A 22,009-nucleotide genomic window follows, 5' to 3' on the forward strand; every position below is an offset into this window, starting at 1 on the left:
ATTTATTTTCTAAAATATCTTTATTGATCGCACATGTCAATGAGTTTGCATCCAAAGATGGTCATGATTAAAAATGATACCTTAAAAAAGTTTAACTCATACTCATATCTATTATAAATAATTAATCACTAGTTTTTTTTAATCTATTTAAACTAGATAAGGAAGTCTTGTATTAAGAACAGGATATTTATACTACTTTCGATTCCTCATATAAGAGCTCGTTTGATTTTTATTTTAGTCCTAATATAAAATCTTAACCCATTTTGTCTCTCATATTTATCTATTTTTTTAAAAGTAGTTCTTATAATAATGATAGTTGTACCAATACGTTTGATTTGCAAAGATATTTTAGGAAAGATAACACATTTTTATTATAAATAATTAACTTAACAAATTTTTTTTAATCCAGTTAAATGTCAACTAGCTCTTATATAAAACAAAGGTTGTAGTGTTGGCCAATGCAGTGCCCTTTTCGTGTCATTCATTCTTCAACATGTTCATTCATGCCCTCTCTCGCTCTCTCTCTCTCTCTCTCTAGATGAACACTTTACACTTTTTGTAATCGGGAAATTCCTGATCTCCAGAGCTGACTTTGATCGATGATGTTCATAGCTTCATACTGCGATATGGTATGATCACATATACATGTAATCAAGCCTGTCACCTCATGGCCATTATATGATTAATTATGATTGCCTACTTCGCCTCTCCTAATTACGTATTCCTTTTACAGTGACATGGGTGTGCGATGTGAGTGAGATCGAGACTGAGGTGAATGGATGCCGTTGATGCCGCGTCATTACAATAGTGATTGTCGGCATACCCCTTTTTAACTCCCTCCCCCCCTTTTTCTGTTCCTTTTATTTTCCTTTTTAAAATCATAATTATTAATCAACATTTGACGTCAGATATGACAGGAGTCCCTTTTTTTCTCACCAAATTTAATTAAATGATTTCTGCTGCGCGGCACTACTTTCTCTGTGTCTGCCATTATTGTCATAATGCCTCACCAACAGTTGATTATTTACTGCTCCGTTACAATCGCCTTCATATACTTCCTAGATCTTTATCACATTATAAGGCGCTGGCTGTTGGAAAGATATAGTTAAGTGATTAATTTTGTCTGCAAATAGAATAAATATCTGATTTTACCCTCATTCATTTACATTTCTTCCTCATAGTTACTTAGTTAATGATTTTAAATGAGGGTGATATTTAATACTACTTCTTATGCTTAATATAAAACATTGTTTGATTTTTATTTTGGTTATAGATATAAGATCCCAATCTATTTTATCTCTCATATTTATATATATTTTTTCTAAAGTATTCATTCTGACAATAGTAGTTCTAGCCAATACAGTTGATTAGCAAGGATATTTTAGAAAAGACAACACTTATTTAGGACAAACAACTAATTCAACTTACTTTCTTAATCCCCTTAAATTAGTCAATTAGCTCTTATAATTAGGACGAAGTAGTAATAACTATTCTCTTCTAAAAAGTACTACCTTATAACAAAGACCGAAGGAGATATATTCTGAATAAATATTTAAAAATATTTATTATTTATAAATTATAAACTTCACGGAGTAACTTGTTATCCTCGTATATATCAAACCATGTGATGCACAGGGCCTATTATCTAATTATATATTATCTGCAAATCTTCAAGACACATGGATTTTATTTTACGTATGGTAGAGGGCAGGTACCCTACCCCAGGCAACATTTAAATGTCTAATTATTTATCACGCTTTCAACTTTCTCACCGTCTTATCAGCTCATGATCCACACATGAACTTCTTTCCTAGTTTTGAAACATCCCATTAACTGCAAAGCGTCTCCCTAACCACCATTAATTACTGCTGCCGGCATCAACGGTTAGTAAATTAAATCGAAATATCCCGTCTTTGTAATTCAAAACATCCATGACAGATAACTCCGTATTCTTATATATATTACATATATTTGCCAACGCTAATATATGTATTCTGTCTATGAATTCAAACGTTGGCAAGAAAAAAAAATCTATGAATTCAAATATTAGTGAGTCAGTTACAACTAACACATCCTTAATTATCTGCAAAAAATAAAACTTCAACAGTCGAATACAAGATTGTCAAACTCGCGAGTTTAAACAAACTCATGATGATGATGTAAACTCGTATCATAAACTTGAACTGTAAATTTGTAAAAGTTTACATCTATTAATAAATTAGTATTAAAAGTATATAATTAGAATATTAAAAACGACAACAATTTCATTTAAATATATTTTAAATTAATCCAAATAAATGAAATCAAATCCATTAACATTCATAATTTACCACATTTAATAAATGAAAATTTTATGAAATTTATATATAAAGTCACTAAGTATAATTAAGTAAAAAAATTTAGTGAAAGTTTAAGAGCAAGTTGATATAATTTTATAAATTAAAAACGTAAAAACAATAGACTCAACAAGTAAACTCGCAAATTCAATCGAATTTATGGCTTGCACAAGTTCGGAGCAAGTCAGCACGTTTTTACAATTTAAAAAAATAAAAATGTTAAACTTAGAAGTCAACTAGCGAGTTTGATAACAGTGATTAGATGGGTGGCTTCAAAATCTTGACTTGTTAATTTGTGCCATCAAACCTGGACACATCTTGCACTTATATTGTACTCCTCCTCCGGTCTTTAATATAAGACCAATTTAACTAATTTGATTAGATTAAGAAAGTTAGGTAAATTGGTTAATTATAAAAAAAAGTAACACATTTTTCCTAAAATATCATAATTATCTTTTTTAATATCTCCTATCTCTCTTCTATGTGATTATGGTTGAGAGAGTATCCATAGGGATAATTTAGAAAAAACCGAAATATGAGAAATTGGTCTTATATTTAGGACAAGACCAACTCAACAATTAGGTCCTATATTAAGGGCCGAAGGAGTATATTATATTACATTAATAAGCCCAAATTTTAACTTACGTGAGATTTCTGCTCGTACTACTTCACATATCCTTGACATACACACGTCCAAGCACCAGGCGATTAGAACCAAAGCATAGGATTTTTGGGGCTGATTGGGACTAAGATTGCTTTTCAAACTAACCCGCGTAGCCAAGGGAGAATAACCAGTCCATCATATATAATTAACCTGATCTGGGTCAGACATAAGCTAGCATGTTCATCCTCTTTCTTCTTCACGTTCAAATCCTATGATTAACCATGCAACGGTCAATTATGACGTGGTTTCACATATAAATTTGATTTTTTTTTTCCCTCTCTCGGCTAATCCCCTTTTCTTTTTTCCTTTGTTTTTTTTTTTTTTGACCTCGTGGATGAGCCTCGGCCCTCGAGTGAGTAGCGGATGTCCGACAAACGAGATGATGAGATCCAATAATAAAAAACTACTGGCAAAATAAAATACGTTTCTTTATTCATGTCCACATCAAAGCTCAAGCAATACTACTACTTTTTTCTAAGTATATATTTACGCCTAAAATGAATCCAATTAATCCGAAAATTCGAGAGAAATAGCCCATAAAATGTATATATAAGTTCTGGGTCCACCGATGATCCCATATACTAGCTAGATGCCAGTTCATATTCACTAGAAATGCCAAGTTTATTCTATATTAATTGGAACTGCTAATTAAGTCCCACATATAGTTGGGAGCAATAATTTAACTTGTAGTTTGGGTTAAGGTGACGAGTTATTACTTATCAGTGCTTTGTTGAATTTATTATTGTCAATGATGTGATTAGCAATTGAAAAAACACACAGAGGAAAAGCAGAACATCCCCGTGCTCATACCAGTGACGATGGGACAGATTATTAGCAAAAGCAATTGACGAAAGATAACGATGTCGATACGTATGACGAAGAGGGTTTAAAAGAAACGTACGATAATAGTTAATATTTTTAGTAAATGAAAACTACAGTATTAACAATAGAAATTTGAAAATTTGTAATTTTATTTTGGTAAGTATTATAACACAGCATTGTTCATTTAATATTTTTTTTGTGCCAACGCATTTTAATAAATTCGATAGCGAATTAAATGGAGGGTTTAGTTTGGATTTGAAAAATGATCAAAGTGGAAGAGATTGAGAAAGGATGACAACCAATTGACAAGAAAGATCAACCTCTTGGGGCCGGGATAATGGGATTAGACATTGTGCTAAGCTCTCATTAATTATTTTTTTCTTCTTTATGTTTTTGGCTTAATTACTGGACACAACATCGCCCCCCCCTCTTTAATGCCTTGCTAATTCATTCGTGAGGCACGCCACGTTCCCCTTTTGTACTAATCTAGGCAGCCCTATTTCTCTCAGTCAAGACGGGTCTATTCAGTCCAGCACCAAGTTTAAAGCTTCAAGCCAACATGGCCACATGCACACACATCATTCCACCAATTAATCATCCTCACTAATCTCCACCCTCACTTAGTCCTGACCAGAGCTTGTCGTCATCACCACACAGTTCATTATTACTAATGATAATCCTCAATTCATCTGATTAATGTGGTTCGTCCAGTACAATGAATAATGCTGGGTGTTAGAAGTGGAGGGAGAATGCTTGACATTTTGAGGAGAAAAAGGGCTTATTGCACCTTTAATTTGCTGAGGGAGATGGGCAGGCGAAGAAGAATAAACAGTAATTATTGCGAATTGACTTTAATTGCAAGGAACAAATTAAAAGCAGGGAGGGAGAGGGGGGGATGGGCAACTTTATTCACATCAAAGAATATTAAAGTTAAATCACCAGTTGCTGATTATATGAATGGGTTTTAATTAATTTTGTGAAGTAACAATGTGGAACCTCTCTCCCTCGTCCTATAACTTTTGAGTGAAAATGCATTCCCTCTTGTTTACTGTTATTAATGAATGAATTATGAAACATAGTCAAACTCAAATCACGCAATATTGCATCACTGACATTAACCTGAACGAATCGAATTATCCAGAGCCTCGTCACCTCATGATTCACACCCCCCATGGGCCATTCCAGCATGTTCTCAGATTCTTTGGTAAATCGATCTGTTTTTTCACGCTCAAATTAGAATTTACTACTTGCGAAGAAACCATAGTTTAAACATTTAGTTCATAAGGTCTGTTCTTTATTTCCAAAAAAATATGAAAAGGTGTTTACTTTGTTCATTCCATATGAAGTGTGATTGCTTCAATGGTGTAAAACGAGAGGGGCGAGGCCAAAAAAAAAAAAAAGAAGAAGGAGGGAATGAATTTTGGACAAAATAAAGGGAGAGGAAGTCGAGGGATGTCGGAAAACTTAATGGTAATTATCTAATTTAATTCGTCAAAAAGAATTCCACAAGAATAATAAATTAACAATTACCTAAATTTAACTTAAACATCGAGCCAAAAAAATTACAAAAATAAGAAACGTCGCTAAACAGGTAATTAATAATCTCCATTAAAAAATATAATCTCACAAATCTAAATCTAATCCAATTATTGATTTAAACTATAATATGAATCCTAATTAAGATAATTTAAAATCAATGATAAATCTTCTTGATTTATGTTAGATTTTAATTTAATTATCCCTCATCACTGTGGATTCACGCAAGGGGCAGACAAAGGACGCAGCATAATTGGACGTTGAAATTTCCCGATTCATACATAAGGGATATATATACTGAAGCTGAAAGGAGACACTTTATAGTGTTTCTGGGAGTTTCGTCAACAGATCAAAGTCATTGATGTGATCGTGAGATATGATCCGGTTTCGTGGAGATCAATAATACTCAATCTATATATTCTGTTACCTGAACTGGACATTTACGATTCTGCAAGACGTCCATATTTCTTTCTACAAAATAGCGATAGCTACAAAGCATCCATTCCCCCCCCCCCCTACAGGAAGCTAATATTATTATAAATAATTATATTGTTACTATTATATTTTTGTTAATTTAAAAATTATATATTTTATCAAACTATTATTAAGCATAGCTGTTATGTAAATTTATAATTAAATACTCAATCTAGTGTTTACTATAAAGACATATTAATTACTCTCTATCCAATCCTTTAAACACAGGGATGGAGGACTGGATCAATGCACTACACGATGAAAGAGAGATCTTATAAATGGTACTTCAAGGAATATTATTTTTAAATTAGATGATTATATACATGCCAAGTATATTATGATTAAGAAATGAATATATATGTCGGAAAAAAAAGAAGAAATGTATATATAAATTGGATGCATATGAAGCTTTCCCTATCTATGTTATATGAAAAGGTTTACTTGAACCCAATCTACCTAAACTGTTTTGTATAGAAAAAAGAGGATTTAAATATGGACCTCTACTCAAAACTGAAAGTTTTCGTCCTTATGTAGAGACAAATCTTCTATATCGTGCGGTTAAATTGTAATTTCAGCCCCTGTCAGTTGAAAATTAGAGAAAAATTTGTTTTCTCTTAGAATATGAAGTATGTATCGAAAAACATCAATACAGTTTTTAGAAAGAAATGTCAAATAATCAATTTAAAAGAAATAGAGTAAAGTTAGAATATGAAAGGATAAAAATATATATATATATATATATGTATATATAAAAGAGGAATGAATCACCGAAACTGAACAATCAACAAGAGAAGGGAAGCAGAATAATTGGAAAAAGTGATCGACTCGTGACTCGGGAGTGGCGAGGGCAAGTGGGCTCCACAAACAACCGGGAAACAGAAATGATAGCAAAACGATGTGTTTTGGTGATGAGTGGCGGTAACCTTTTTTTTTTTTTTTGTGGGTTGCCAACGAGTCGCGGTAACAGATGCTACGAAGGCCAGGATGGAAGGATATTTGTTCACGAATCACGTGCCTGCAAACAACAGATTGCCTAAATTTGAAAGGAATTGGGCTTTTAATGATGAGCTCAAGAATGATGAGTTTACCTCACGAGGTCTCTTTCCCTCCCAACACATCCAATATTAAACGCTAATTCTACGATGCTGCTATTATTGGCCCCCCCATTTTGAAAGTTACGTAATTGGGTTTCTGCCATATGTGACCATCCTAATATTTTTGTCTCTTTTTTTTTTTTGGGTGATTTATACTTGTAGCCAATGTGGAGAAACATTGTTTGGCATTTATTCTCCAAGTGTTGATTTCAACAGCAAGTCAGTGCCGGTAATGTTTACCATACTTAAAGAATGCAATACAACATGATTATTGGATTGAACAAGAGTTGGAAGCGCTTAAGCTTTTCTCTTGCACCTTTCTGACAGGACTCTGATTTGTTCAACCAAGAGAGCCCAACACGACAATGCACGGTGGGTCCTGTGAATCCAAAATCGTGGAGGTCCAGGTGTATGGCTTCCATAAGAAAATCACTGATTTTCTAAATGTTCGAAATACGCAAATTTGTGGACAATAGCGAGAAGGAAGAAATTGTGATCTGCTGATGGGTTTAAAGGTTTTTGGATGTTCAGAGGCAACGACTCTGATTCTTTATGGACCGTAACCACTCGTTCAGGGGCCACCCGAGGTGCTTGTCTTTCATTCTCCTTTTGGGCTGATCAAATTTGATCCGAACAATTTAGGCCCAAATTTTAAAAAAAGGGAACCCATAGAAGGAAAACGTGAATCGAACATTTTGCCTTTGGTTCCACTGTGAGCAGAAGGGTCGAGCTGCAGTCATGTGAACCGAAGAGGGTGGGGTGTTGTTCCCTTGAGGATGATCGGCTGTGTGTTGTCTGGGCAAGGGAGGCTCAAGCGCTAAGAAGCTCCACGCTGGATGGGAAGAGAGACGTTTCAGACATGTATTGCTAATTCATAACCGAAATTCTCAACGGTGTTCAACGCTAATAACTAATTAACGGGATGGATCCCGGCATTTAATAAGGAAAAGTTTAAGGACCCAATTAAAAAAAAAAAACTCAAGGACCTAATTTAACATTGACGAAAACTATAATTAGTTTTCCAAGAAGACATATGCTCACAATTCACTCTCGTAGCGCATGCTTGCATGATTAGAATGTACCAAACCGTGAGATAAGCTCTAGCTTGTCATTTTCATGATTAGTTAAAAGCTTCATTTATTTCTCTGATACTCTCAGAGCCTCATGCAAGTCTCCTTAATGAACCTTGTGACATTGTCCCCATTCACCCTTTTTTTTGACAGAAGATAATGCCCCCATGTGCTTTATAATGATCCCATCATAAACAATGCCCTGCCTGATTTCTTTACTCAAGAGGTCCTTCCCTGATCTCTTTTCACCGGTAAATTCTTGCGATGTTGTGACCACTCAGTTGGTGTGTATTGTCTACTTGAATAATCAATCACATGGTACGTGAAAACAAGAAAATGACTCGCCTGATTGAGAATTGTACTGAATAGGATATAGTGACTCAGGAAAAATAATTAACGAATATAAAAAAATATTGTAAAAAAGAAAGTAAAAAGAAAAAAAAAAGATTATGTTCACGAGATATCGAAATCATTGAACATTTCAGGTAAGTCAAGAGATTTAAATTCAATATAGAAAATCGAACAATAAAACCCTAGGCGTATGTTGAATCTAACAACACTGGTCCTAAAAATCTAATGACATCTAAAGGCCTCCACTTGCTTCCGGAGAGTGTTGCTAACTTGCAAAGCATGCGGACAGTAATCACGCCTTGTTTCTTTCTCCTTTCCTTGTTGTGCCTCGGTGTTCACGTCACTTTAGAATATCATTTTTCAAGCACATCGCTGTAATGTGCTTCAGTTGGAGCAATTTTCCCCTTGCCGACTGCAGTTAAACAGGGACAATAAAATCATTAATACAAGCTGCATCAATGACAACCTCTTCAACATGTCATCGCCGAAAGCCCATCCGGGGGGAGGGGATTAAGAAGATGATCAGATGAGACAGCTAATTCGTTGTGTGTGGAATGCTGTGGGGAAAACAAATGACTCTATTCATTGGAAATTCAATAGATGAATAGATGATGTCCAGTCTTCACAAATTAATTTGATGATTTGATATTGCAACACAGGTCTCGAGGGCTGCTGGCTCTTCAAATGTAAAATATTTTTATTTTCCTTGCGCATTTAATCATATTCAGAATATAGATAGCTTAAGATATTTGGAAAAAAAAAAAAATTCAAATCATTTCAAACCACTCAATTTGGAGTGATTTGAAAATTGGTGTATGAGATCGGCCCAACAAAAAACAAAGTATGATATGGGTTAAGAATTTAAGATGATTTATTGATATAAAAGCTAAGCTGTCATAGAAGATATTTGGATGGAATCAAAACTATAATTTTAAAAGTATTTTTTACAGTGTATGAAGTAAATATGTGGAGGAGTTTATCTTGTTTTGCGGAAAAGTATTTCTAAGAGGGATTTTTGGGTGCCTCCAAACACCCCAATAATCATCCAACTCTCTTCGACATTTAATGATACTGTAGCCATCTCAATTGTCTCACCACTCCTAAATAATCCCCCACTCTAGATCTCAGCAAAGTTCTCGAAGAATTCACCCGGTAATAAAAAAAATACTCCCTCCGTTTTTTATTATAAGAGACGAATAACCGAATTATATTGATAAAAAAAACAGTTAAAATTAGTTAAGAACAATCAATGTGTAAAAAGTATAATTTTTTTCCAAAAATACCCTCATTAATAAGGAGAGAGAACATGAAAGAGAACAATGATAAATTATTAAAAGAAAGAGAAGTGGGAAGGAGAGAGAGTGAGTTGGAGACAATAAATATGGGTAAAATAGGAAATCAACACAAAAAAGTAGAGACAACTTTTAAGTGTCTCTTATACATAGGAACATGCCATAAGCATCAAATGTCTCTTATAATAAGGAATGGTGGGAGTAATTCTTATATTTAACACTTCGATTCAAATTTCACAAATTTTCTTCTCCTAAAAATACATTATATCGATGTGTGAGGACATTTTTAAATTTAATAAAAAAATCTAATCTGTTTAGCATGCTTCTCGAAATGCGTACAGCTCTTTCATATATATATATATATATATATATATATATATGTTATATAAAGGAAATTGATACCACTGGACAGCTTAATAAATATAATTGAAAAAAAAAAGGAAAAGAATAGCACTGGACAGCTTAAGTCAGAATGCTAGAAACTAGCACGTTATTTGAGGGAAATTTTATTTCTCTAGTCTTATTTATAAAGCATTTCCAGCATGTTTTACAGATCAGGAAAAACCTTAAACTTCATTAACTCTTATTTAAAATTTAATAATTTTTCAACTTTATTTCTATTTAATATATATTATATTTCATGTAAACAAAATCAACACAATAATAAATGAAAGGTAAAATTGTACATTCATACAAAAAATTTCTCTTAATGTCTTATAAATAGGACCAAAAAATGTCTTTTCTTTTTATCCTATTTAGGATCAGAAGAGTACTTGTTAAAACTAGACGGGAATTAAAAAGGTGCTTAATTCTACATAATTATTAGTGGTGCCGAGACATCATGGGAAAGCTAGAGTGTGAAGTTTATTTATCATCTCTCGGCAAAGTCTGTGTTTGATGACGGGACCTTTCTTTTTTCCTTGTGTGTGTGTGATAATGATGGGGATATTCTTAATCACCAACGGCACGCCTCCGTGCCATTAGCCTTTTGGACCCGCAACAGTATGTTAGAGTGTACTATTACAGTTATGATCGCAGAATCAAGCAAATAATTAAAGATTGACCACGAACTCATTCGGATGAAGAGTATGGCAATGCAATGAAAATCTTGCAAATAAAACATGCAAGTTAGAAAACTTGCCTCCTGGATGGCTGTGACTTTCCTTTGAGCATCATTCAGTTGGATCTCCACTCCTTTTTCAACTTGCGACAGAAGCTTCCTATGTGATGCCCCTGTTGTACAACATTTCGTCAAAAGATGACCACATCCTCTCAAATGTACTTTTGCACAATGCCAATGGAGTGCTAATGTTTCCCTTGTTTCGCTCAATAACCTGAGAACTCTATCCTACACGTCCTTCGTACTACGAAGCGGCTACTGATAAAATTATTGAAGTTCCAACTTCCAAGTGATTCAGTAAAAAGTAATAAAATATAAAGCTGTAAATTTACAAGTCATAAGCAGTACGACTTTTTCCGTGTGTCTTTTTACGTCAAGACTCTGGAATATATTCCCAAAGATAGCATATATATATATATATATATATATTTCTGTCTTAAAGCCCAAACCACATAATAGCAAGGGCATATTGCCTGTGAACTACTACGCAATGGTCGACCGATCCCACCCATCTTAAGCCAAAATCATAAAACCAACGAATTTAAATTTCTACCAATTATTCAGGTCTTCCTCCCAACTACTTGGTAATAAATGCATCAAAATAGACCCTCTCGAAATTTAGTAAAAAAAAAAAAGTCGACGAAACACATATCAGAGATACATATCCAAAAGACAAAGAAGTTTCCCTTACTTTGTTTTTCCAGGGCTCCCTTGATCTCTAATCGTTCTGCTTCCAAACCTTCAATAGCGCTTCTGCAGTCCTGAACATACAGATTAATCTCTTCTTTGAATTTTTCGTGAATCAGCCTCAGCTGTTTCTGTTGATCTACATTTTTAGCGGGTGGAGGAAATGAGGAAAAAATAATAAAAGCCAGACAGACCAAAGGGGGAGGGAAGAAGAAAACAACTTGACGACCAAAGCTTCAAAAAATGGGAAATACAGATCTCCCTAATTCATGCGCTATAAAGGAAAATAAGGGAAAACGTTACATATGAAATGCAGTGGTTTAGACCCTATGTGGGACACGCAACATGCTCAGCAGGGCAGTATAAATGATAAATTGCATTTTTTTTTTTGCATAAATGATAAATTGCTGCCTATGAGAATTCAGTTTACTTTCCCCCCTCCAAGTTCTAAGCTCTGTCTTCCTCCACCATTCTGTTCGTCTCTCTCTTTTCCCCTCCTCCGTTTCTATCTTTCTTCCTATTTTCCAATCTGTTAGCATCTGTGCAAGTGTGTGTTGCATCAATTTACCATGCATGTTCTGTTGAAACTAAGTACTCCTCCGGTCCTAATTATAAGACCCAATTGACTTATTTGAGGAGATTAAGGAAGTAAGTTAAGTTGGTTATTTATAATAAATAAGTGTTGTCATTCCTAAAATATCCTTGCTAATTAAGTATATTGGCTAAAACTATCATTATTAGAAGGATTATCTTGGAAAAAAATGCATAAATATAAGAGACAAAATGGATTGGGGTCTTATAATTAGGACCAAATAAAAAGTCAAATGGAGTCTTATAATAAGAATCGGAGGAGTATTTCATATCGAAACAGATTTATTTGAATGTCTCTTAAACAGTTTGGACGCTATCAACTGATTGAAATCTCTGGCAGATTGCAACTACGATTTCCTTTTTGCGCTGACCTTTTACATGCAATCAGAGGATATTAGAACACCCAAGAGGAAGAATGTTATGACCAAAATGATCTATGAAGTGATATGTTAACATTACTGCTAGATCTTTGAACTCCGGTTTACAAACTAGAAAGCGACATGTCATATCCAGAAGTTAGATAGTTGAATATATAAACATGATTATCAATAAACATCCAGGTAGAATTTTTTATACCTTCAAATCTTGTCTCCAACCGCTTTCTCTTTGACTCACAAAGATTTGCATGTTCCTCGCTGAAACATTTAGAGAATAAAAGGTACAGTAAAAGAATTGATGTCTCAGAGCTCGAAACTCCATGCTCTTGCATACTTACATGTCTTCTTCAATCTGGGAATGGACATTCTTCAGCTGCAACTGTATGTCTTCGGCAACAGATATTAAAATTTCTGAGGATTTCTTACTTGCCACTGACTTTAATTTACTCTTTAGCTTCCCTAATTCCAAGGCAAACAGTTCAACAGCCCTAAAAAATTGTCAAGAATCATATCAATTCAGAGTTGTTCCAATGAGTAGCATTTTCTATTTCGGATGCTTCATCAATCTATTCTTAGAGGAGAAAAAGAGGAAACACCTTGCAAATCCATCTTGAGTCTGCTCAGAAGCTTCAGGGATGGAATCACTTTCTGCTGCCCCTCCCATTTCTATGGAACGAGAATAAGTGGCTTGATAAAGATTGCAGATATCAGAGTAACATTAGATATAAGCAAAAATAACATGGATAAAGTGATATTATGCCTTTTGAAGAGAGTGAAGGAGGACTATTCCGGTTGAATTTAACTCCTTCATGACTGCGCAGCCTTTTAATTGGATGAAGCATAGAAGTTTCCCGGGCGTCAGAAATATGTCTGTCTGTCAAACCTAAAATGACATAATTAGATACCTAGTTCTCTGACTTGAAAGAACCGACGGAGTAAAAGAAACATATAATCTCATGATACAAATAATGCAGCTCAAGTCGAACGAACCATCGTGTATATATATATCCTCTCTCTTCTTGAGAAACATTCTCTCTTCGAATGATGAATCAGATAAGCCATCCTGTGCACCTTTCTCTTTCACAAAAAATGCCGCTTCTTTGGAAAGAGAAGTCTTGAGCTCATCCAAGTTCTGAAGTTAAATAAGGAACCTCAAAGAGATACAATATAACAGCTTCATGTTCAGGGAATATAACAGTATCAAAATGAAACACTCTGAGTAATAAGGATACAGCACATTGCTTCTGTCCGCTTTGTCTGTCACAGTCTCGCTCCATAGTTTGGAAAGTCCTTAAATTACGAATAATTCCCAGAGAAAATGTCCTCTCCATTAATGTTGAGCAATTAACACCATTTGCCTGTTTGCTCGTTTTTGGAGTTGAGCCTGGCGAAGAACTTAATGTAGGTGTCTTGAGTCCAAAAGTAGGACTTGGAAAATTATCCAGAGGATCCGCAACATTCTCGGCCACTGGACTATTTTGCTCCTGTTGATTTCCATTTGCTGATCCTTCGAGTCCTTCGAGTTTATCTGTTACCTTTGTTATTGGTGACTGGTACAATTCTTCTTCTGGGATTATTTTCCGAGTCTGAGGATAATCTTTGTGATGATCGGGTAATAAACTACGAAATCCTCCCATTTTTTCCCCAAGCGAAGACGCTTCCTCATCACACAGTTGTGCTTCTGCCTTTGAAGTTTCTTTACAAACTTTATCTTCTGCCTCATTTTCTTTGACGCAATGTTGATGTGAATTCTGTCTTTGATCCCTTTCCCTCGATGGAATTCGGGAAACCCCATGCTGATCAACGTGTTGCTTCCCAGTCCATTGTTCTTTGGAAGAGAAAATATCTTTTTCTCGTTGCCGCTTTTTGCCTTTTGGAGACGGGGCAATTTTTGGGGGTTTCAATTTAGCTGACGCTCTCTTTCGGCCCAGAGAACGCGTTACAGGCTTCTTATTAGTATGATCAAGATTTTCAGAATCGGTTTCTATTGTATCCGACTGCTGTCTGGTCTTAACCAATTTATCATCCTCCTGATCAAAACGCTGCCTAGGCAGCACGCTCTCCTCATCCATGTTAGAAGTTTTAGAACCTGAGCGCCTGGTCTTGGGAGAAGAAGTGGTTCCCAATATTTCCCAAAGCTTCATCTTCAAATCTTCTGTTCTCTTTTCTGTTTTATTTCTTCTGTCCTCTGGCTTGGTTTTATCAGACTTGACCACTTCCCGTGCAGTGTTGAATGTAAATTCATTCTCTATCCTTCCAGTGGTTCCTTCCTTCCTTCCCTTTCGTTTGCTGGTTGTTCCATCAAGTTTCTTCTGGTTAAGATCATTGCGATGAAAAATTAAAGTATCATCCCCATCAGGTTTGTCCTGTCTCCTAGTAAAGACTAGTAAATTAGAGGTTTGGTTTGCTTGAAGAACGGTCTCAGAATTGGGTGTTCTTTGGCAAAAGGATTTAGTGATTCGAGCAAACTTCACCTCTTCTGGACCAATTGGCTTCATGCTAGGGCAGGCCCTCGCTCCTTCAGCCTTGCCTTTTTCACCAGCGAAATTTCCTACGTTAGAGATTACCTTCTCCATATTGGTCATGTTAACCTCATTTCCTGTCATGGCTTCATGTCTTGCTGTAGCCCCCGAGTTTACCATTACTCCTATGGAGACTTTCCTTGATTGGCTATATGGATATATGTTACTACCAAAACTCCGGCAATCCCCGGCTTCCCCCTGAATATGCAATTTAAATTCATGAATGCATTCAATTTTTTCTCTTGAGAAGTTAAAACAAGAAATTAATTATTGTATGTAAGACTAAAGAACATTAATAAAATCCCATTCCGATCTTTTTACTTCAAACTATTGTAAATGCTTAAGCAGCCATTGACTCAGAATGCCAAATAGGATTTAAAAAGAGCAACTGTGATCACAGCGATCAATAAACCTGATCACTGATAATCTTCAAGAATGATATTTTACGAAACTCGACATAATTATAATGGCCAGATTCTTATCCTTATTCCGCAACAAAAAGGGAAAAAAAAATCTCCAGAGGAAGAATTACAGTTCTTACGTCATGCAAATTCCGATGTGCTTCGACATCCATCGTCGCAGTTTCGACTATGATGGGGTACAAACACGAGCACCATTAACAGACCTGAAACATTCGATTTTAGTACGGAGTTAGGATAGTAAAAGTAAAAACTGCATGAGCTCAGTTTGGTTGTTGAGAAAGAAGAAAAGTAAATTCAAAATTCATAACCCAGAGCAGCAAGGCCTCCATGGAAACCAGCGGATCGTATGCGATTAATCCAGCGGACTAATGAAGCCGAATTTTCAGATGAGCAACAGTCCAATACGCCCGGGATCGGAAGTTTCTTCTCATCCTTACCTTCCTCAGCAACCAAACATGCTGTGAATGAGAGTCTAGGTATATAAACACCCACCCATTTATGCCCGAGAAAACGAATAATAGAAATTCATGCGCACAAAAATAAAAACAAGCTTTCAGGTTACCTTCATGTGTAACAAATTATCAAGCCCCTTGAAATCAAATCCACAGGAAAGAGAGATTCAAAAATTCAGAAACGACGACGGGAAGTTTATAACGACGTGCATTTCAGTTAAACATAATGAAATGATGCTGCGACTACGATCTAAATTTGATTTCAAATCATACTAAAAGAAATTGCCAGGTGAAATGGAGAATAATAAACCGATTAGACAAAGAAAACATACTCACAGTGTTACTTCGCCCTGATCGCTGGAAATCTCCACTTTCGAATTCAAAATTTGGATTCAGTGAACTGCGCAATAGCCAAAGGCAGTGGAAGATGGAAAGAACTAACGGAAGCTTACAATTGAGTGAGTGCCAAATGTTTGCTGCAATGCAACTGATATGTAGAGGGAAAAAAAGCGGGAAAATTGTACGGGCGTTCCGCATGACTTTCCACTGCGCGGACTACAATGCCCTTACATGTAATGTAATTATAATTTTTGTTTTAATAAACAAACCTTTAGATGCACTTAAACATCATTTCTGAAGGGAAAGGTCTTTGAAAAAATAAATTAATCTTAAATTAAATTCTAGGTTCTAAAAAATTTAGTTAAAAAATAATTATTGATATGCTTTTAAGTCAGATCATGCTTTTTTTCAAATAAAAAACAGAGGTTAAGCTGCTCTTCGAGTTTTTCCTATAAAAAATATACTGCTTCGCTGGCCTTCGGGGTCAGTCAGACATCAAGAGTCGAGACATGCGAATGAGCTGTTTCTCTCTCGCCTATTGAGCTGTGAATTGTGAATGGCGAATTTATTATCAATTTTATCACATCCATATTTATTTTTTGCCAGCTTTATCACATCATCAATCCATCAATTATATAGTTTATAAATCAGAAAATTAAAAGTGTACGCTGACAAAATTGTTTAATTGATATAGTCGTATTTTTATCCTGATATGTTGATCGATAGATTGCTGCTGCAAACGAGGATTGCTTATTGGACATTTCTGTTTGAAGATAACGAAGTGGGTCGTCAATCTCTCTCCGCTGTTTGCCCGCCATCGCCATGGCTACCCTAACCGACCTCTTTTCATTGTCACCAACCCAAGCCCTTCTTTGTTCAACCCCGTCGTTCATTAGCTCTCGAACCTCTTTCATCTGCCCAATCACCCCTTTTCCCTCGCGTTCTCGTTCCAATCGGAGAATCTCTTGGATTCGCCCTAATGTGCGGTGCTCAATTGCAGAGGAGTCCGCAGTATCTCCAGCAAAAACTAGGGGCCAACTCAATTCCGGCGGTAATGACTCTGCGTCCGTGGATTGCGTGATCGTTGGCGGTGGCATCAGTGGCATCTGTATTGCCCAGGCCCTTTCCACAAAGCATGCCAATGCCGCTGCCAATGTGATTGTCACCGAGGCCAGAGACCGGGTTGGCGGTAACATTACGACTATTGAGAGGGATGGCTATCTTTGGGAGGAAGGCCCTAACAGTTTTCAGCCCTCTGATCCTATGCTCACCATGGTGGTTCGTACCTTTTAACCTTTATTTCAAGGTTTTCTTCCCCGTTCGGTCATTTTATTTTCTTAGACTTGGTTTCGTTAGTGAGCTGGATAGTTGTGGGGTAACTCAATTTTAGTATTGACACAAGCTCATTATCATCGATTCCGACTAGCATTCTGTGAGTAGCTTTTTAATAATAAAGTGGTAAATGTACAATGGAATGTCGCTTCTGGAGGGATTCCTTTTATATGATTGTGGTATTGTTATATAGTAGATTGACAATTATGAGCTATCGTTATGATTTGGTGTCGTAATTCTGTATTGCTGGTTCTATTGTCCATTCTATCTTGTTGCTTTCGGCAGGTGGACAGCGGGTTGAAGGATGACCTTGTTCTCGGTGATCCTAATGCGCCTCGATTTGTATTATGGAATGGAAAATTGAGGCCAGTACCATCAAAGCCAACTGATTTGCCTTTCTTTGACTTGATGACCATTGGCGGCAAACTGAGAGCAGGCTTTGGGGCACTAGGCCTTCGGCCACCTCCACCAGTTTGTCCTCTTGAACTCTCTTTGTTTAATCATATCATGTCAAATGCATGTCCAGAAGGATTAAAGACATGGGTTTTAAATTGGGTTTCTCATATATATCATAATACTGACGAAGGTGACAGGATCATGAGGAATCAGTTGAAGAATTTGTGCGCCGTAACCTTGGTAATGAGGTTTTTGAACGTTTGATAGAGCCTTTTTGTTCAGGTGAGAGCCGAAAAATTAAGATTCTGATAGAGCCCAAGCAGATTAGTAGATATCGAACACTGAATTTATAGTAAATGTCAAACTATTCTTCCCCTCAATGGAATGAAAAGGAGTTACAATACAAGAAAAGTCATTGTGAGATGCATTTTCAGCCGAAATATCAGTTTTTACAAGCATGTCTATGCTAAAATTCTACAATATTGAGACTTGATTACATACTGTACCTTCTTTTGTTCTTATTATTGACAAGTTTACTTCACCTAACTTTTCTCACCTGATATGGAATTCAACTTTTCAATGTATGTTTGCTTTGGTTCTTTATTCGTAAATCTGGCGGCTTACCTGAATTTCACCTTATTCAGGTGTCTATGCGGGCGATCCTTCAAAATTAAGTATGAAAGCAGCATTTGGAAAAGTTTGGAGGCTGGAGCAAAATGGGGGTAGCATAATTGGTGGTACTTTCAAAACACTACAGGAGAGGAATAAATCTCCTAAATCACCTCGTGACCCGTAATGATATGATTACTCTAGAGCTTGTCAAATTTTCTTTTACATTATGGCTCCTTTCCTGATTTATGTTAATTCATAGGCGTCTTCCAAAACCAAAGGGTCAAACTGTTGGGTCTTTTCGAAAGGGACTTAGCATGTTGCCAAAAGCAATTTCTACAAGGTACTCGATGTCAACTTAATTAATGTTTGGCTAAATTGCCACTTCACTTAGCATTGACGATTGTAGTGATTCCCCCCCCCCTCCTTTGGCAGGTTGGGTGACAGAGTGAAGTTATCTTGGAAGCTTTCAACCATTAGTAAACTTGACAGCGGAGAATACAGTTTGACATATGAAACACCAGAAGGAGTGGTTTCTGTGCAAAGCAAAACTGTTGTCCTGACCATTCCTTCTCATGTTGCTAGTACACTGCTACGTCCTTTATCTGTATGTTTCTTTCTTAAAAATGAGGTTTATGTCAAGTATTATAAAATATGAACTATTTTGTCAGTGGAATCTGTGAAATGAAACTGTATGATTCATTGAAATTGGGAATGTATTGATGTGTGGATGGGTTTGGGTGCATAAGTGCACAATATTGCATGTTTTTTGGCTTCTATATCTATCTTGTCTGGAAATACAATCTTTCAAGGCCAGCCAATCTTTTTTGATTTCATGTTGTATAGGAGAAAACTGGTATTTTCATTTATAATTTTACTAATATGGATTTTTTTTGGGGGGGGGGGTGGCGTGATGATTACAAAAGTCTATCTTTTTCGAACTTGTCCGATGAATATATTTTAGATTCAAAATAGAGATGTATAAGCTTAACACAAATGCATGCGAAGTGGCAATACGTCTTTCCTTCAGTGTGATAGGAAAATAATATGCGAAGTTATGTGGTTATGTTGGTTAGTAATGACTACTCAGCTGAGTTAGGGCATAACCAACGAGCCCATCTATAAATGGGTGTTGGATTGGATGGAAAGATGATTAGTTACTTGATAAAGTTGTTTCTATCTCTCTCTCTCTCTCTATAGATATGTGTGTGTATATAATATTCTTCTTCTTTTTCTTTCATAACACGGGGAGGCACAAAGAAAGTAGCATATGAGTACCAAAGTTTTATAATACACATTTTTATACATATTTGTGCATATCACTAATTTTTCACCCACCTGTCTTCTAACAAGTATTTACCCTCACATGCAGACTACTGCGGCAGATGCACTTTCAAAGTTTTATTATCCTCCAGTTGCTGCAGTATCTATATCCTATCCAAAAGAAGCTATTCGAACGGAATGCTTAATAGATGGTGAACTAAAGGGGTTCGGGCAGTTGCATCCACGCAGTCAAGGAGTGGAGACATTAGGTAAGCAAGTAATAGGATATGGTAAAAGCCAAGGTTTATGACCGAAACTTGTTTATCTAAATCGATTACTATCCAAGTTTGATTTGGGAGCTTTATTTTGATGGTTGTGTTATAGCATCTAGTCAAGTTTGACAATGTGGAAGCTAACCATTTCTTGATTTTTCAGGAACTATATACAGCTCATCACTGTTTCCTAACCGAGCTCCTCCTGGAAGGATTCTACTTTTGAATTACATTGGAGGGGCAACAAATCCTGGAATCTTATCAAAGGTTTGATAACTCTTGAATGAAACCCGAATATTTGTTGAGATAGATGCAATTATATGAACTGTTGTTTTGGTAAATTTGGTGATTCCCTATGTCGTTTTAAATGTTGATGTTGAAAGTTAAAACCATTGGTGGCCCTAGGTGCAGGCATAATCTCTGTGATTTGAATAATATGTTGACAACTATAAATGATTTTGTGATTGCCAGATTTGCTACTTTTCCCTCTTATTTGTTCATAAAGCATTTTCTTTTTTCCCAGACGGACGATGCCCTGGTCGAAGCAGTTGATCGAGATTTGAGAAAAATCCTTATAAACCCAAATGCAAAGGACCCGCATGTATTGGGCGTGAGACTGTGGCCTCAAGCTATTCCACAATTCTTAGTTGGCCATTTTGATCTTTTAGATGCTGCTAATGCTGCTCTGAAAAATACCGGACATGAAGGGCTGTTTCTTGGGGGCAACTATGTGTCTGGTGTTGCCTTGGGACGATGTGTTGAGGGAGCTTACGAGGTGGCGGCCGAAGTAAATGATTTTCTGTCGCAGAAAGTGTACAAATAGGGGCAAATTTTGGTGGGTTGTAGGAATTTTGTAGGACCGGTATATCATTGCACAGTGATGATAAAGTGTCGCTGACTTGTCACGTAAGATTTGAATTTTGGTGGCTCCTGGGTGCGGATCCCATTTATATTATTCTCGTAATATTGTAATAGACAAGGTCATCGCTGTCATTCTATTCTCATACGGGTGTTTCGTATTTAACAAATAAACACACACAGCAGAATTTGACAGTTGGAGAGAATTAAAGTGTCGCGCCATTATTAGAAATAGTTTCTAGGGCATGACCGTTGTCCGTATTGCACTCGACCGTTCGCCCTTAATAGGATTTGTGGATCTCAACTTATTATGGAATAACGTAATCGCATGAATGGAATGACTTTAATTACAATGACATTAATTCTTGATTATTAATTTTCACGTGCTTTGCTCGCTGCTTTAGTACCTGGACTAGGCGGTGTCCCATGAATGAAGCTATAATGCAAGGCTCGAATATGAACCGAGATAAAAGTCTGGTCTCAGAGGATAAGCCTCTGAAATATGTGGAGGCATGGGGATTAAGGCAGTAAGCTTGTTAGGATGGGAAGGTCGAGAAGTCAAAACTGGGAGGGCAAAACGGAGGATTTCATGTGACACTGGGGGGGAAATCTTAACAGGAAAGTTCAAGGAATGTTACGTGGGAGAATTCAAAAGTGCGTATCTAGAAAGTTTGACTAAGGGATGGAATTCAAAATTGCAAAGGCGCAGGCAATGATGACGGGGCACGGAGGCAGTGAAACTACCAGCTGGTAAAAACAGGGAATGACAAAGAAATGAGAAGATTTGGTCTTTAAATAGCGAGACACTCCTACTGGGCCTATTGGCGAAAAAGCGCTTGTGGGTTTCCCCTTTGCTTTCCTTAAGTTTCAACACAAAATACTGTGCTGGCGACCAAATGACAAATTGATGGCTAATCGAAGCAACCTTATGGTTGGGGTGGTGGGGGACATTTTGCCTTTTTCTTTTTCTCCCTCTTTTGAAAATCATATTCCCAACCCTGCCTCTCCCACCGTTTCCCATCCCTTTAGCTCCAAGCAAATACCTTCCTGTGAATCAACACAGGAATTAATTTCAGCCTGTGAACCAGGGCTCACCAAATCCCCTCCCTCCGGCACGTGAATTTATACAC

The 22,009-nt window shown here is 36.4% G+C and overlaps 2 protein-coding genes across 3 annotated transcripts; one reads left to right on the plus strand and one right to left on the minus strand.

The window, feature by feature from the left end:
* Positions 1-1,598: 1,598 nt before the first annotated feature.
* Positions 1,599-21,074, plus strand: LOC114742368 (protoporphyrinogen oxidase 1, chloroplastic-like). Its single transcript, XM_028930640.1, has 11 exons — positions 1,599-1,608; positions 9,685-9,692; positions 16,923-17,427; positions 17,767-17,952; positions 18,075-18,159; positions 18,522-18,669; positions 18,749-18,829; positions 18,922-19,093; positions 19,859-20,018; positions 20,185-20,288; positions 20,545-21,074. Exons 3-11 carry the CDS (start codon positions 16,972-16,974, stop codon positions 20,842-20,844), a joined length of 1,692 nt encoding a protein of 563 aa, XP_028786473.1. The 5' UTR covers positions 1,599-1,608; positions 9,685-9,692; positions 16,923-16,971; the 3' UTR covers positions 20,845-21,074.
* LOC114742367 (meiosis-specific protein ASY3-like) lies at positions 8,390-16,185 on the minus strand. 2 transcript variants are annotated; one of them, XM_028930638.1, is made up of 11 exons: positions 16,147-16,185; positions 15,478-15,561; positions 13,647-15,134; positions 13,405-13,546; positions 13,175-13,297; positions 13,011-13,080; positions 12,753-12,902; positions 12,614-12,672; positions 11,451-11,585; positions 10,781-10,872; positions 8,390-8,759 (listed from the first exon to the last, which is right to left on the minus strand). In XM_028930638.1, the coding sequence occupies exons 2-11, from the start codon at positions 15,508-15,510 to the stop codon at positions 8,688-8,690; spliced, it is 2,364 nt and encodes a 787-aa protein (XP_028786471.1). In that variant the 5' UTR covers positions 15,511-15,561; positions 16,147-16,185; the 3' UTR covers positions 8,390-8,687. The 2 variants fall into 2 exon arrangements, with proteins under 2 accessions (XP_028786471.1, XP_028786472.1); XM_028930639.1 differs by lacking the exon at positions 16,147-16,185 and adding an exon at positions 15,667-15,787.
* Positions 21,075-22,009: the final 935 nt, after the last annotated feature.

The sequence above is a fragment of the Neltuma alba genome, unplaced genomic scaffold (genome assembly GCF_004799145.2).
Source record: "Neltuma alba isolate B1F8T4 unplaced genomic scaffold, ASM479914v2 tig00003725_pilon, whole genome shotgun sequence".
Taxonomy (NCBI): Eukaryota; Viridiplantae; Streptophyta; class Magnoliopsida; order Fabales; family Fabaceae; genus Neltuma; species Neltuma alba.